Source organism: Miniopterus schreibersii, assembly GCF_964146895.1.
Source record: "Miniopterus schreibersii genome assembly, chromosome: 4".
NCBI classification, from domain to species: domain Eukaryota; kingdom Metazoa; phylum Chordata; class Mammalia; order Chiroptera; family Miniopteridae; genus Miniopterus; species Miniopterus schreibersii.
The window spans coordinates 65,478,915-65,493,533 of record NC_138105.1 but is presented as its reverse complement, the minus strand read 5'-3'; the positions used below and the strand labels follow the sequence as shown (position 1 = coordinate 65,493,533).

The 14,619-nt window shown below is 43.1% G+C and overlaps 1 protein-coding gene across 1 annotated transcript; it reads right to left on the bottom strand.

The window, feature by feature from the left end:
* On the bottom strand, nucleotides 1–12,138 carry LOC308557095 (uncharacterized protein). Its single transcript, XM_081137135.1, has 4 exons — nucleotides 12,000–12,138; nucleotides 3,932–4,058; nucleotides 2,724–2,904; nucleotides 1–2,318 (listed from the first exon to the last, which is right to left on the bottom strand). The coding sequence occupies exons 1-4, from the start codon at nucleotides 12,000–12,002 to the stop codon at nucleotides 866–868; spliced, it is 1,764 nt and encodes a 587-aa protein (XP_080993261.1). The 5' UTR covers nucleotides 12,003–12,138; the 3' UTR covers nucleotides 1–865.
* Between the last annotated feature and the right edge of the window lie 2,481 nt (nucleotides 12,139–14,619).

The window sequence follows — 14,619 nt, the reverse complement described above, 5'->3', positions numbered from 1 at the left end:
AGTGTTGTAAAACCATCTGGACATGACTTTTTATTGTAATGCCACAAGATCTCTTAGTAACTCAATGCATCCTGTTCAACTTCCAAACAATATCAAGGCCAATAAGCAGAGGTAAAATTATAAACATGATCAGACAAGACTGTCCCCCCACCCCCCAAGATTTTACAGCAATTACTAATTTCTGTGAGAAACACAGATGTGGTATTCGCTGCCAACAAACAATGTCAAAGATACATGTTTCAATCATAAAGACTGAAGCAGAGAATACATATGGAGTCAGAAAATTCTAGTATATGTAACAGTAGACCAGAAAAAAAAATTCAACAATACAGGTCTCATGTCATGATCGCATACTAGAAACACAGTAAAAGTATGTCAACTTTTCATGTAAAATTATGTCAAGTTACACATGAAAAGAATACCTAACTTGTCACCTATCAAAAAGACATTGCATTAAAAATGAGACTAATTATATATTTTACAATTATTTAAACAAAATATATGTAGCACAGAAGATAGGGGATATAGGAGCCTAGTCATTGAATCTTCAATCAAGAACATGAACTAGAACTGAAATAGGATCCCTATTAATGAAGAGGCACTTACGAAGGCAAGAGCATATTTATAAGTTATAAGATTACTTTCCTGCTGAGTTTCCACATACTAAATAATTAAGACACTGAGGATTTTGGCATATTCTTTCCATTCATAAGGTTTTACTTTGCAGCGTGTATTCTCACATGTTCTCAAAGGCGGGGGTGAGAACTGATCCTTTCCCACACTCCTTGTATACTAGGGTTTCTCCCCAGTGTGCATTCTTGCATGTACTCAAAGGGAGGCATGATGAGGCTTTCCCACATTCCTCTTATTCACAGGGTTTGTCTTGACTGTGCTTCCTCATGTGTCGCTGCAGTGATGATGAATAACTGAAAGCTCTCCCACACTCCTTACATTCATAGGGTTTCTCCCCAGTGTGTGTTCTCAGATGTACTCGAAGATGAGAGTGAGAACTGAAGGCTTTTCCACACTCCTTACATTCATAGGGTTTCTCCCCAGTGTGCATTCTCACATGTACTCGAAGATGGGAGTGACAACTGAAGGCTTTTCCACACTCCTTACATTCATAGGGTTTCTCCCCAGTGTGTGTTCTTATGTGTTCTCGAAGGTGGGAGTGACAACTGAAAGCTTTCCCACACTCCTTGCATTCATAAGGTTTCTCCCCAGTGTGCATTTTCACATGAGTTTGAAGAGATGAATAATAAGTGTAGGCATTCCCACACTTCTTACATTTATAGGGTTTCTCCCCAGTGTGCATTCTTGCATGTACTTGAAGGGAGGCTTGACATCTAAAGGCTTTCCCACACTCCTTACATTCATAGGGTTTCTGTGTAGTGTGTGTTCTCTTGTGTTCTCGCATGTGGGTAGAAATCCTGAATCTTTTCCCACACTCCTTACATTCATAGGGTCTGTCCTCACTGTGTGTTCTCACATGATTTTTAAAAGAGCTTGGCTGACTGAAGGCTTTCCCACACTCCTTACATACATAGGGTTTCTCCCCAGTGTGAATTCTACCATGTACTTGAAGGTTGCAGCGATAACCGAAGGCTTTCCCACATTCCTTACACACATAGGGTTTCTCTCCAGAGTGGATTCTTGCATGTTCTTGTAGGGATGACAACCGCCTGAAGGCTTTTCCACACTGCTTACATTCATAGGGTTTCTCCCCACTGTGTGTTTCCATATGTTTTTGAAAAGAGGGATAACAACTGAAAGCCTTGCCACAGTGCTTACACACAGTAGCTTTCTCTTCAGTTTGAATTCTCACATGTTTTCTCAGGGATGAGGGAAACCTGAAGACTTTGCCACACTGCTTACATTCATAGGATTTACCTCCACTGTGCGTCCTTACATTATCTTGAAGGGAAGAGGAACAACTTAAAGCTTTTCCGCATTTCTCACACTCAAAAAGAATTTTTCTACTGCTCAAGTTGTTCATGTATCTCTTAGGTACACCCCCAGTATCCTGACATTGGTAGGGTTTCTTTACAGGGTCTGTTTCCACCTGAGTACCTAGGTGTGAGACACACCTGCAGGCTTGCCGATGTTCCCCACATGGGTGAGGCTTGTGTCCAGTTTGAGATCTTTCCTGATGCTGAAGGAAAAAACATTCCAGGAAGACTTTTCCAGATGTAGTGCATTCACTGGGGTGAAGTCCAGTCAAATCTGTCTCATGCACAGAGAGATTTGTAATTCGGTTCAGTGTGTGTCCACATTGATTAGCTTCATTAGTTCCACAGAGACCCTCCTGCAAATGATTTCTGTTCAAAATATTAAATACATGATTAGAAATGAATGATAAGTGATTTCTCTATTAATAATTGGTTGGTGATGTAAATGATTATTCTGACTATATACTTGCTATTTATAATGGCTAAGTTTTTTGGCAACATCTGCATTTTTACATCATGGAAAAAACTTAATGCTCTGGCTGAGGTAAAATTAAGCCAAAACTTTTAGTGTTTCTTACATCTGAAATTTCCTCATCATTGCTTCCAACCGAATTCTGTATAGATGCTAAGTATCTACATCGCATTAGAAAAATGTTGTGTGTGAAAATTCTCCCAGTACATAATTATTTGGTGAGATTATTATAGTTTTAAAAATGTAAAGTTAGTTTAACACTATGCAGATATTCCCCTTCCTCCTGTGAGAGTGCGACTCACCCAAAAGGCATCTCCTGGGTTAGACGCTGATCTCCACTGTTATTAAGCAGCTGGTTCTCACCAAAAACTGACCAAAAATCATTTCTTGTAAGTCTTACTGTTTTCTCTTCAGTGAGTATTTCATTGTCCAAAATATTCTTCTGAGAACTAGAGTCACTGGTTTTAACTTGAGTGTAACAATCTGCAATAATTGGTAAAATACTTTAATTTCATGGAAATGAAATGGTGGAATAAAGAAAACAGACAATATGTGTATTTTCATAAACTGATCCAAAATATAAATAACTTTTATAAGAATGAATTTACATGCGAACAAAATACCCAAAACAAATTAAAAAAAACCAGTGGACCTCAGCTTGTGGGACTGTAGCAAAAACAGGTAAAATGTATTAAAATGGCAGCCTGTCCACTAAGAACTACTTCAAAAGAGATGGAGATTGATGTTCAGATGAATATTATTTTGAAAAATGCAGTAGAAAGGAAATGGGCAAAATGTACATGCCCAAATTCTCCCTTTACAAGAGGAGGAACAGAAAGTCTACCCAAGAGGTTAAGGGTGGATGAAAAGTCCAAAAGAAAGGCCAGGTAAATGATAAATGTCATCCTTTTCAAACGGAGATTGGGTCACGTTCTGATGGACATGTCCAAATATCATTCCCTCATCTAGAATGTGTTCCTCCCACTGGTTCCTGCTCTCCTTGTGTTGGCAGACAGAGGGGCCCTGGATGAAGCCTTTCTTCAGGATCCCGGCCATGCTGGGAGATGAAACAGTGCACAACTCCCCGTCAGGGAGGGTGGAGGGCAGCGCACATCCCTTGAGACGGGCTGACAGTATAATCTTCAGCGTCAGCGACATTCAGTGTGAGTTCAATGGCAGCAAAATTACCACATCAAATGTGCATTAACCACAGTGTAACTTTCTCAAGGGGAAAACAATAAAGCTGCTCTCATGGTCCCAAAGTGACACTGGAAATGATGCTCACACATAAAATTAGGGAGCCTCAGGCTTTTGATCAAGAGTAATAGACTAATACATGAAACTTTGTTATCGTGGAAAAGCTATTTGACTCTAGGTAAGGTCCATGAATGCTTGACCTGTGTCTGTCCGTTTTTCAACATATTTTCATTCTTTGGCCCCAATAGAAAATAAAAGTTGTAAGAAACATGGCTTCTCTAAAATCCAAGGGAAATAATGAAGTCATACTTACACACCGAGGCCAGGCTCCTGCAGGTCTCCAGCATCACATCTCTGTAGAGCTTCCTCTGAGAATGATCCAGCAAAGCCCACTCTTCTGGGGTGAAGTTCACAGCCACATCCGCAAAGACCACTGAGTTCTGAAACACCCCACAGATTCTATTTCAAAAGGTATCTCTTCACCAACGCGTGTGGGAAAACAAGGGAGGCTGACAGTAAGGGACTTCAATTCGATTCCTGGACTCCTGAGCTCACACTCTCAGGGGAAACGACAACAGGCAAGCAAACCAAATGCAGTACATTCAGTGATGGTAAGTACTTGAAATCTGGAAGCAAAGTGCAACAACTAATATGGACTTATCCACAGACAGTTGAAAAGAATAATTTTGACTGAGATAGAGCAGATTCTGGGGTAAGCTAAAGACTAAATATGGAAATCATCATTGAGACAACATGGAAAGGGATACTTGGGTTGCTCAAAAGTTATTTCCTTGTCAGCTCCAAGACCTGGAATCAGAATGTGAGGATTTTGTGAACACTGAGATTTCCAGTGCTGCTTGACCTGAACAACTCTCACCTTGAGTGTAGACAGCGTTAAGGAGCCTGGTCTAGAGCCCTCCTATCTGACAGACGGAGACAAGACCCCTCCCAAAATGGGAGTGATATTGTGGGCACGGACACAGGCCAGGGCCCGGTGCCTGGCATATTTGTCCGGTAAGAGGTAAAAATAACTCACAAGTCCATCAACTGGTTTGGAAAAGAAATGTGGGACATTCACACAATAGAATATTATATGGAACTAAGAGGAATGAAATATTGATTCATGCCACCAAATCAATGGCCCTTAAGGACATTACCAAGCTTCACAAAAGACCACAGATAGTATGAAATCATATGCATGATATGTAAAGAAGAAGCCCCTCTACAGAAAAAGAAAGTAGATGAATGAATTTCCAGGAACCAGACGTGGGGGTGGAGGGACTAAAGGAGGAGTGACTAACAGTAGACATAGGTTTTCTTTGGGGTGATAAAAATGGCTCAAATGGGGGGGTACAATTCTGTACATATACGAAATACTGGTGCATTTTATACTTTTAACTGGTGAACTTTATAGTTTTTTAAAAAACATTTCAATTAAAGCCATTTAAAAATAGGTTTAGAGAAACTAAAATATATGCCTTAAACTAAAGGCAATTTTATTCATAAACAACAGAACTTGGGCAAATAAACAAACTTGTGAAAAAGAAATAAAATCACAGATAATTCTTAGATTAAGCAGTTTGAGGAGATTTTACAAAGTACTTATGGGATAAGATTTTGTACACTAAATGTAAAGTGTATTGTGACGCTCCAATTTCTCTGTGGGGGATAGAATACCACACCTCCACAAAGTAATTCTCAGAACACCAAGAACTCAACTCAATTCTCACACTATTTACTGGGAGATGGTTTCAGGTGCAGCAGGTTGATGGCTCAGTCCTAAGAGGCTGCGCATCCACCCCAGCCCCACTTCAGAGGCCAGTCTCAAGCCCAAGTTGCCAGCTGTGCTTAGGACTGCCTGCCTGTAAAAGTGGAGGTTCTCACGACCCCCTCTCCTTGAATCTGATGAATCTGCTGGACAGGCTCATAGAACTCACCGCAACTCAGTACTCCCTAGACCACTGGTTTAGTGTAAAAGGTTGTAACTCAGAACAGCAGGTGGAAGCGATGCACAGGCAAGGTATGGGGGCTGGGGGTGGAGTTCCCATGCCCTCCCCTGCGCACCCCTCTCCTCACATCTGCACATGCTCACCAACCCCAGAAGCTCTCCAGACCCTCTCCTTTGGGGTTTTACGGAGGCTTCCGAATATAGCCATGATTGGTTAAATCTTGGGTCATTGATAATTTAACTCAATCTCCAGCCTCTCTCCTCTCCCTAAAAGTCAGGTGGTGGGACTGAAACTTCCAACCCTCTATCACATATTGGCTCTACTGGCAACCAGCCCCATTTTCAGGTGTTGTCTAAAAGTCACCTCATTAACATAACCAACGACACTTTTTACCTATCTCAACTCTTTGGAAATTCTAAGGGTTTTGTGAGAGTGACTCAAGAACTGTAGACCAGGTCCAAATACTTATGACAAATGTATTTTGGTCATTCAAATGACCCAATATAATTTCTTATGTCACAGTATCACAGTAAACCCCAGGTCTTCTAACACAGATTCCTTACAGCAAAACAATCATAAAGTCAAAAGATACTGACACATTATCAGGATCTCACTCAGTCATTACTATCTAGTCCATCATCATATCACATGAACATGTCTCTCAGAGTGAAGGCACTGAGATTTGCAGGCTTCCATTTCATTCTGTCAGGTTCAAAAAGCAGCCGTGGTCTCAGCAGCACCCAGCCTTACACTTTTGGACACCTGCTATGACTAGGAGAGGACATCACTTCTTGCTCTGAGCCGCTTTGCAGGTATTAATGTAGTACTGGATTTCCCTCATTACCTAACCCATTTATTCATTCCTTGCCCTCAGCTCTGATATCTCCTTCTCTTTATTCATATCCAAATTCTTTCACCACTGAGGGACAATGACAAATCTGTATATGTAACTCACCATGAAACAGCACATTAAACCAGGCAATACTGGTGCTGAAACATTATACCACAGGCGGAGTCCTTACATATTTTCCTGCCTCTCTCTCTCCAGTGCCCTGGGAGGAGCAGATTCCAGGCCTGCTGGCCTTCACTAAAATATTTCTCTTGGGCAGCTGGCTTTTAAAATTCACACTCAGACAAACTCATATTAAACTAAGTGAGATGTGGTATATGTCAGGCATAGAGCATGCGTGACTGGTGAATTCTAATAATGAAGTTGGCTCCATTTTTTATGTGACCTGTGGTCTGAATGGCAACAGGTCTCCTAGCCCGATCCTCTTCCCCACCTGGATAGAGGCTCTGCTAAAGCTCAGAACCTGCCCTGATCTCCCCAGATTGCCAACTACTTTCTTAGCTTCATGGTACACGTGGCATCACCTGACATCCAAGCCCATTTTGGGTGTGGATCTGGGGTGGTTCCAGCCCCAAAAGGACAACCATAAATAGAAGGGAATGTGGCTCTGGGGGAGACACAAGAGTCCAGTGTGGGAACATTTGGGAAGATAAGCTTAAGATATTTCAATGCCTAAGACATCCAATAATGTTAGAAACATCTGTCATACCAGAAAACCATGAAGCCACCCATGTGACCACTAGCAGTAGAATAAAAAAATGAAAATGTTATAGTCCCACCAGGGAACACTGCAGAGCAACAATATTTATTACCTGCCATTCCATGCAATAAAACAAAACCGAACCAAAGAAAGCTGACACACAATCGGACACACACGACGACGCTGTGTGCATTCAAAAGAAAACGTGCAGAAATAAAATACACTGACTTAGGGGTGCACACACGTACAATTCACCCAGAGAGGGGGGCTGTCTGTGGGAGTCATTTCAAGTGGGGTGTCTGGTGTGAGGGTTTTGTCCAGGACTTGGCTTCGCCATCCTTACATGTATGTTCACTTCAGGTTGTGTAGGTAGCTGTGCAGTTGCTTGTGCATTTTCTACATGCACTGCCTTTTACAATTAAACACTACAAAATCAATTATAATTTGTCACAATACCACCTTAAAGGAACAATGTCACAACATCTGAATAAATGAAGAAAAATATTTATGCTAGTCCACGTGCAGCCACATGAGAACCGGTAGCAGTTTAGGAATGGGTGGGAACCTGCAGAGCCTAAGGGACACATTGAACAGAAATGTTCATTAAAGAACATACAAATGATGGAAAGTAAGACTCTTTTCCCCAAAATGAGGTAAAAGAAGTAGACCCCTCACTTTATTCCTAGTAGAGATCCCATCTAGAGCCAGAGAAAACATAAGAATTATAGCAGAACAAAAGAGATTCCTGTATTCACAGGTCAAAGTATTATTGTGGAGGATCCGCACAAAAAACAGAAGATAAGCAGATACTACAATTTTTAGTGAGTTTCCAGAAGTCAAAAGCAATATAAAAATATACCACAATTGATTTTGTATTACTAGCAGCTGCAGTTAAAAGAAAATTTTTTAAGTAACCCAGACTATATTTGTGAACCAAAGTCACCCCAATAAATTCAATAGAAAAAAAAAGATAACCTAGACTACTAAAATGAATTCAAATGAGAACCTTCAATTTATTACAAATTTTCTTTTAGTTTTAAAGTATGTCTGTGATATAACAGGATACACACACACACACACACACACATACATATATACACTGAACACTGCCCCTAAGGCACAGAGGTCCTTAGGATCCTTATAATTACCTAAGCCATAAAAGCACTAGGAGCATCTTTTGCCCCAGGAGGAAACAACACACATTTTAACACACAGGGGATGAGAAACGGTTATCCACAGGGGACAATGAATGTCCTTATTGACTTCATGTAAAATAGCCAACTTGATGCAGATTTAAATAGTAGGACACTTTCAGACCAAGTTAGAGTCAAGTGTTCTATGACTTCCCAATACAGAGAGTTTTCTTATATAAGGAAAAACAGAGTAAGTGATAAAGGAAGAAAATGACAAACTCATTTCTATTAGCACGGACTCCATTCACCAGCACAAAATAAAGAGAGTGAAAGATAAGCCACATTCCAGAGAAAATGTGTGTAGTATCTGCACACGAGAAGATTCCTGCTCAGAATATCTAAGAAAACATCAGAAATCAATGAACATAGATAGAAATTAATAAAATGAGACCAGATGACTGAAAACTGTTTCACTGAAGATGAAACACCACAAGCTCAGAGTCAGTGGTGATTAGTAAGAACCGTATGTCACCACAAGATCCTGGGCCATACGTTAGATAAACAAAAGTTAACTTAGGTAACTTGAGTGGTGGCAATCATGTAGGGAAAAAAGGTATGGGGAGAGGGTATCAATTTATACCCTCCACCATTTCCTAGTAAATTCAACCTTATCCATAATCTACAACTCCACAATTTGTCTCTTAAGTGTACAATCTCAAGATGCAATTTCCACTTGGAGATGAAAACAAGAACGCCTGTTGTCTATTTATTGACTAGTCAAAAATACTTAAAAGAACCCAGGCCACACAGCAGTGGGATGGGTGAGTAAACTGGGTGATGGAACCTCAGGCACCAGCACCTGTGAAACAGAAGTGGGGGTGGGGCGTGAGAATCACAGAGAAGCCTCTATGTAAAAATAATGGTCTATTGATGTTAACATTCACTTGCTGGAAATTTAAGAGGCAAAAGCAAACAACACACTGCTTGGAGATGATTAAGAAATAGTAAAGATATAAAAAATAACATACTCAGAACAGCAGTCATCCTGGCAGCGGGAGCAAGATGAGACACGGCAGAAGCACATGGAAGATGGGGTAAGGCTGACAACTGCCCAGGGTCAAGCTATTCACGCAGGCAGTGAGTGTACTATTTGTATTATTATTATTAAATGTTAATGCAAAAATCAAACCAACGGTTTAGATACAGCCCCAAGGCATCCACAGTACACCTCAGGACAAGCCGCTCTAGCCCATGTGCAGTGAGTCTCCCCTTCCCAGGCTCTGTAGCTTCTCTGGGCACCAACAGCTCCTTCTGGGTGGTTCTGGGGGCTGGAGGCCACCTCTAGAGGGAGGTGCCCAGTAAGACCCCACTGCACCTCCCTTTATCTCCCATGCAGGACCAGCTTTGGGAGCAGCTTGTACCCACCCAGGGGAAGCATCTGCTTCAAGCATCATGGGTCATTTAAATGAGAAAAAAACTCCTGCTCCAGTGTGTGAATGAGACCCCACAGAACCACTGCTTTCACCTGTGTTCCAGGATAAACTGGCAGGGGGAAATTCTAGGACACTATTATGGATTTAAATAACTGGAAACTGCGTATCTCAGAAAACAAGTGCCAGTTCATTATTATCGTCATGATAACAAATTATAAATCAACTAATCAGAACTGAAACACATGTCAGTTTCACCGGTCACACTTCCATTAATCTCTAAAGACCAGATTAATGTCTTTAGACATTAATCTCTAAAGTCCCACAGGAAGTGGGACAGGATCAGTGTCACAAACTCTGCACCCTGAATAGAAAAGTTACTAAAATTTGTATAAATATATATCTATATACATATTTAATCCTTACTCAAGGGTATTTTTTCCACTGATTTTTTAAAGAGAGTGGAGGGAGGGAGGGAGAGAGGGAGAATGGGAGACAGAAATATTGATATGAGAGAGACACATGGATTGGTTGCCTTCCCCCTGAGCCCAGACCCAGACCAGAGCCAGGGATCAAACCTGCAACCCAGGTATATGCCCTTGGCCGGGAATGGAATTTGAGACCCTTCAGTGAGAGGGCTGACGCTCTAACCACTGAGAAACACTGCCAGGGCTTTATGAACATTTTAATCCATATCTCTACTCACCTCACATGAAAGTGTGGAACTTTGTGCATTTCCCCAAAAACTAATAATGGAGGAGAACATATTTTCTGTATTGAGACATATTTCCTTAGGCATCTCCTGTTCAGCTGGGAATAACACAAGTCAGCAACACAGGCCATAGGCTTGGGATACCACCCTCACATAGGTGAAAAAAATAAAAGCAGACAAAAAATTTCAGTCATTTTATCTCTGTTGAACCCTGAGACTGTTATAACAGAAAGCTCTCAGTGCTGACTGAGCTGCACACCTGTGTTCTTGGAAACATTGATGGAGGTGAAAGGAAACCTTCATCCATTTGCTCTGGAACAGGACACACTGCAAGAACCCCTCCTCTCCTTGCTTACCCGTGACAAAGCTGGACACAGAAACCAACCAAATCCCCATTCTGTGTCATCATTGATTAGATGAACTGCTTATCACCACTAACCAAGCATAGCAAATGCTTGTTGGCCAGACCTGGTTCAACTTCCCCTCTTCTGCCAGACCACTGAACTTTAACCCACCTTCACCCAGCCAGGGGCGGGCCCCTACTGAGAACACACTGACCTGAGGACCTGCCATCTCAACCACACCTGGCCTTTCCTAGTTCTGTGAACTCCTCTCTATAAAAGCAAAACTCTTTCATCCAGCTCTTGAGACACTTGCAGATCATCCGGACAGAGAGTTTACCCTACAGCACAGTCCTGCCCCAAATGCAACCGTCTCTTCTCTCCCACCCTTTGCAACAGTTCTTTTAAAGTCTCTCCTTACAAAGCTTGGATTTTTCATATTCCACAGCCAAGTATTCCCAATTTCTCTTTAAATATATTGATTTCAGAGAGAGGAAGGGAGAGGGAGAGAGAGAGGTGAAACAGTAATGATGAGAGAGTCGTCATTGATCGGCTGCCTCCAGCACGCCTCCTATCAGGGATTGAGCCAGCAAACCGGGCCTGTGCCCTGACCGGGAATCGAACTGCGATCTCCTGGATCCCAGGTCGATGCTCAACCGCTGAGTCACGCCCGGCCAGGCTTTTTTCTTTCTTTTTTTTTTTTTTTAAACAATTTCCCATTTTTGCTCAGCCTTCTGTCCTCCCCACGGTACCTCGAGTTTGGAGCCCTCCCCACACACATCCCCTTCGCCCCCACCTGAACAAGCACTGAGATGCAGAGCAAGCCCCTGCCGCCCTCCGCTGAGAATTCGCTCAGTATGCGGAGGGGGGTCCCGCCACACCGCCGGCCCGCTCACCCTCCTCACCCAGAAAAGCACTTTTCTGTCTGATTTGAAATGCCGGCATAGCTCCACGAGAGGAGCCTCGTCCCGATCCTACAGGCTCCCCCATCAGCCCCTGTGCACCCAATCATGGTGGTCCGTCCTCCATCAGTCCCCCAACCCGGCCGCAGAGTTGGGGGAGAAACCCTGGGACCCCACATGGAGATGGGACTGAACGCCGGGAACCCAGCCGGCAGGGGAAAAAGAGACTAGGGTCGGACCCCGGGAGCGGGGGCTGGGGGAGCCAGCGGAGGGACGCGGGAGAGCATCCCCGCAGTCACTTCCAGCCGGCTGCGGCCGGTCGAACCAGCCCCTCCCGGTCTCGAACCCCAACCCACGCACTCACCATCCCGAGGCGAAGCTCCAGGCTCCCTGGGTCCCCCTCGCAGCCCCTCCTCCCAGGCAGGTGAGACGGCGAGCCAGTCACGTGGAGCCGCGAGGGGTAGGTAGAAACAAACGCGACCGCTCGCGAGAGCGGATCACTGCAGACTACCCGGGCAGCGAATGCACCCGCCCCCTAGTCTGATTGGACGGTTCTCCAAGGCCCCGCTTTCTGATTAGTCCGTGGACTCTAAATAAACCGTGGACTCTGATTGGACAGGTCTCGGGCACGCACAGAACCCTGATTGGATGGAAGGCAAGACCACCCCGTGGACCTTTTGTGCGCAGTTTCTTAGCCCCGCCCAGTAATCGAGGTTGTACTCCAGCCCCACGCCGTCTTCCCTGACAGGTCAGTTACAGTCCCCGCGGGCCGAGTGATGCGCAGACACACAGGTCACGGGGATAAATCCTGCAGGAATGCCGATTCTGGGCGTCACTCCTTCCCTGCCACACCGTTCTTGGGGACGGTACAGGCCAGGGATTAGAAAGGTGTAGGAAAAAAACCCGCTCAGGGTGCGGCTGACCCTACCTCAACCCACAGGCCAGTGGCTCCTCCTGATTTGGGAAGTCCTGACCCAGTTTTCCCTGTGATCGCCCCGTGTCCGAAATGGAACAGGAGGAAAAAGGAGGGCCTGGTGAACTCCTGGGTCAGTGGTGGGCCAGTTGGCATGGTCACCATCAACCTGTTCCCTTAGGAATACTCTCCAGTGACCTCACCAGTGTAAGGAAGGGACCTCATTAGTTTGGACCTATCACCTTTGACATAGGGAGGCCCAGTCCTCCATCCGTGTCCCCACATTGGGGTTTAAAGTAAGCAATCCACTGCCCTTTGTGCGTAGTAGGACCCCTACCCCCGGCCTGGGCAGCACTCGGCTCAAGCACAGTCACGGATGTGAGATGTGAGAATTCTCAGGTGTGCATTTTGCTGCAAGGAAATTTGTCAGGTCAAGTTTCAGTCAGTCCCCAGAGAATTTTGAAATATAAAAGGCTGTATTTCCTTTTTCAGATTTCATAGTGACATTCCACTGCTTTGTGAATGTACAAAAACCAGTGAATTTTACACCTAAAAGTGTGGCCCTTAGGATATGTTAATTATATTTCCATTTAAAAAAAAAAAATTTTAAAGGCCAGAATAGCCATGATAACCTTACCTCATGGCCACCACCAAAATACTTTGTCTCAATGGATTTGCCTATTCTGGCTATTTTATATGATTTGAATGATACCCTATGTGGCCTTTTTTGTCTGGTTGTTTTCCCAAAGTAAAATATTAAAAATAAACAATGGAGAACTGCTTATGAAAGTATTTTTTAAGTACATTCTCTATAATTACGCTGCGTAATGCAAGTTCTTTCCTAAAAGGGTATTCAGATGATGTGGTGGATTGTATTATTGACTCAAAAATTTCAGTACCCTGTGAAACAACCTAACACTGTCTCATGGTAGGTAGCAAGATTGTAATTCTTCTCCTTTCCATTTTGAGCCATGTGACTTCCTTAAGTCAATGCTATGTGAGCAAATGTTATGAGAAAAAACCTGAAATGTGTTTGTGCATTTGGCTTCCCTTTATACCTTCCCTCCTTATCCATAATAAGGAACCTTCCCCAAGGTGCTATCAATCGAGCTTCAGCCCCAGAATGAACATACTTGGATCAGAGCCAGTTTGGCTTCCAGAATGGACCTGAAGACCCGTCACTTGGGTAACCTACCCAGGCCAACGGCCCAACCTGTGAGCATGAAATAAATGCTTATTAAAGCATGTAATAAACAAAATTGGACTCATAGTTATTTACACAGTTACAATAAATTTAAAAATTACACAATTGACAAGTTAATGCCAGGCAAAACATGCCATTTACTAAGTAGAAGTTATCTGTGCTCTGAGCGCTTCCTTTTCTGCTCTACTAGTGCTCTGGTGGGTCAGAGAAGGAAGAGAATTTACAAGACGGACAAAGGGTCAAAGGAACAGTTAGTGGGTGCTTGCATTTACTTATGCAAACAAGACGATGTGAATTTAAATATCTGGAAACAAAACTTTATGAAATGATATGAAGATTGAGTAAATTCAAATTGAAATGGAAATTGCATTCACACTCTGCCACATAGTTTCACTTTAGTGCGCTACAGAAAAACTAACAAGACGGCATTGTTCACCACATTCCATTATATCCACTTCGGGGAGCCATTTTGGTGTCATCTGTTCCTTTCCTCTAACAATGATCACAGTCTAAAATATTTCATCATAGCCTGGCTGGGCGTGGCTCAGCAGTTGAGCATCAACCTAGGATCCAGGCGATTGGGGTTTGATTCCCGGTCAGGGAACATGCCCGGGTTGTGGGCTCGATCAATGACTCTCTCATCATTTGTTTCTGTCTCTCTCTCTCTCCCTCTTTTCCTCTCTCTGAAATCAATAAAGATTTTTTTTTTTTAATTTCATCATATAACAATTACCATTCAAGACCTCATCTGGTGGCATCACTGTTGGTTAGAAAACTAGAGTAAAAAAAATAAATGTATTTGGAAAGAAATTTAAATGTGAAGAAATCTGGAGAGGTCCAAATTATTGCCAGCATGTGCCATCCTAT

Coding starts and splice junctions, on each gene's coding strand:
- LOC308557095 (XM_081137135.1), bottom strand. Junction 2,905..3,931: donor CAGGAGCCTGGCCTCGGTGT/GTAAGTATGACT, acceptor CAATTATTGCAG/ATTGTTACACTCAAGTTAAA. Junction 2,319..2,723: donor ACCCAGGAGATGCCTTTTGG/GTGAGTCGCACT, acceptor TATTTTGAACAG/AAATCATTTGCAGGAGGGTC.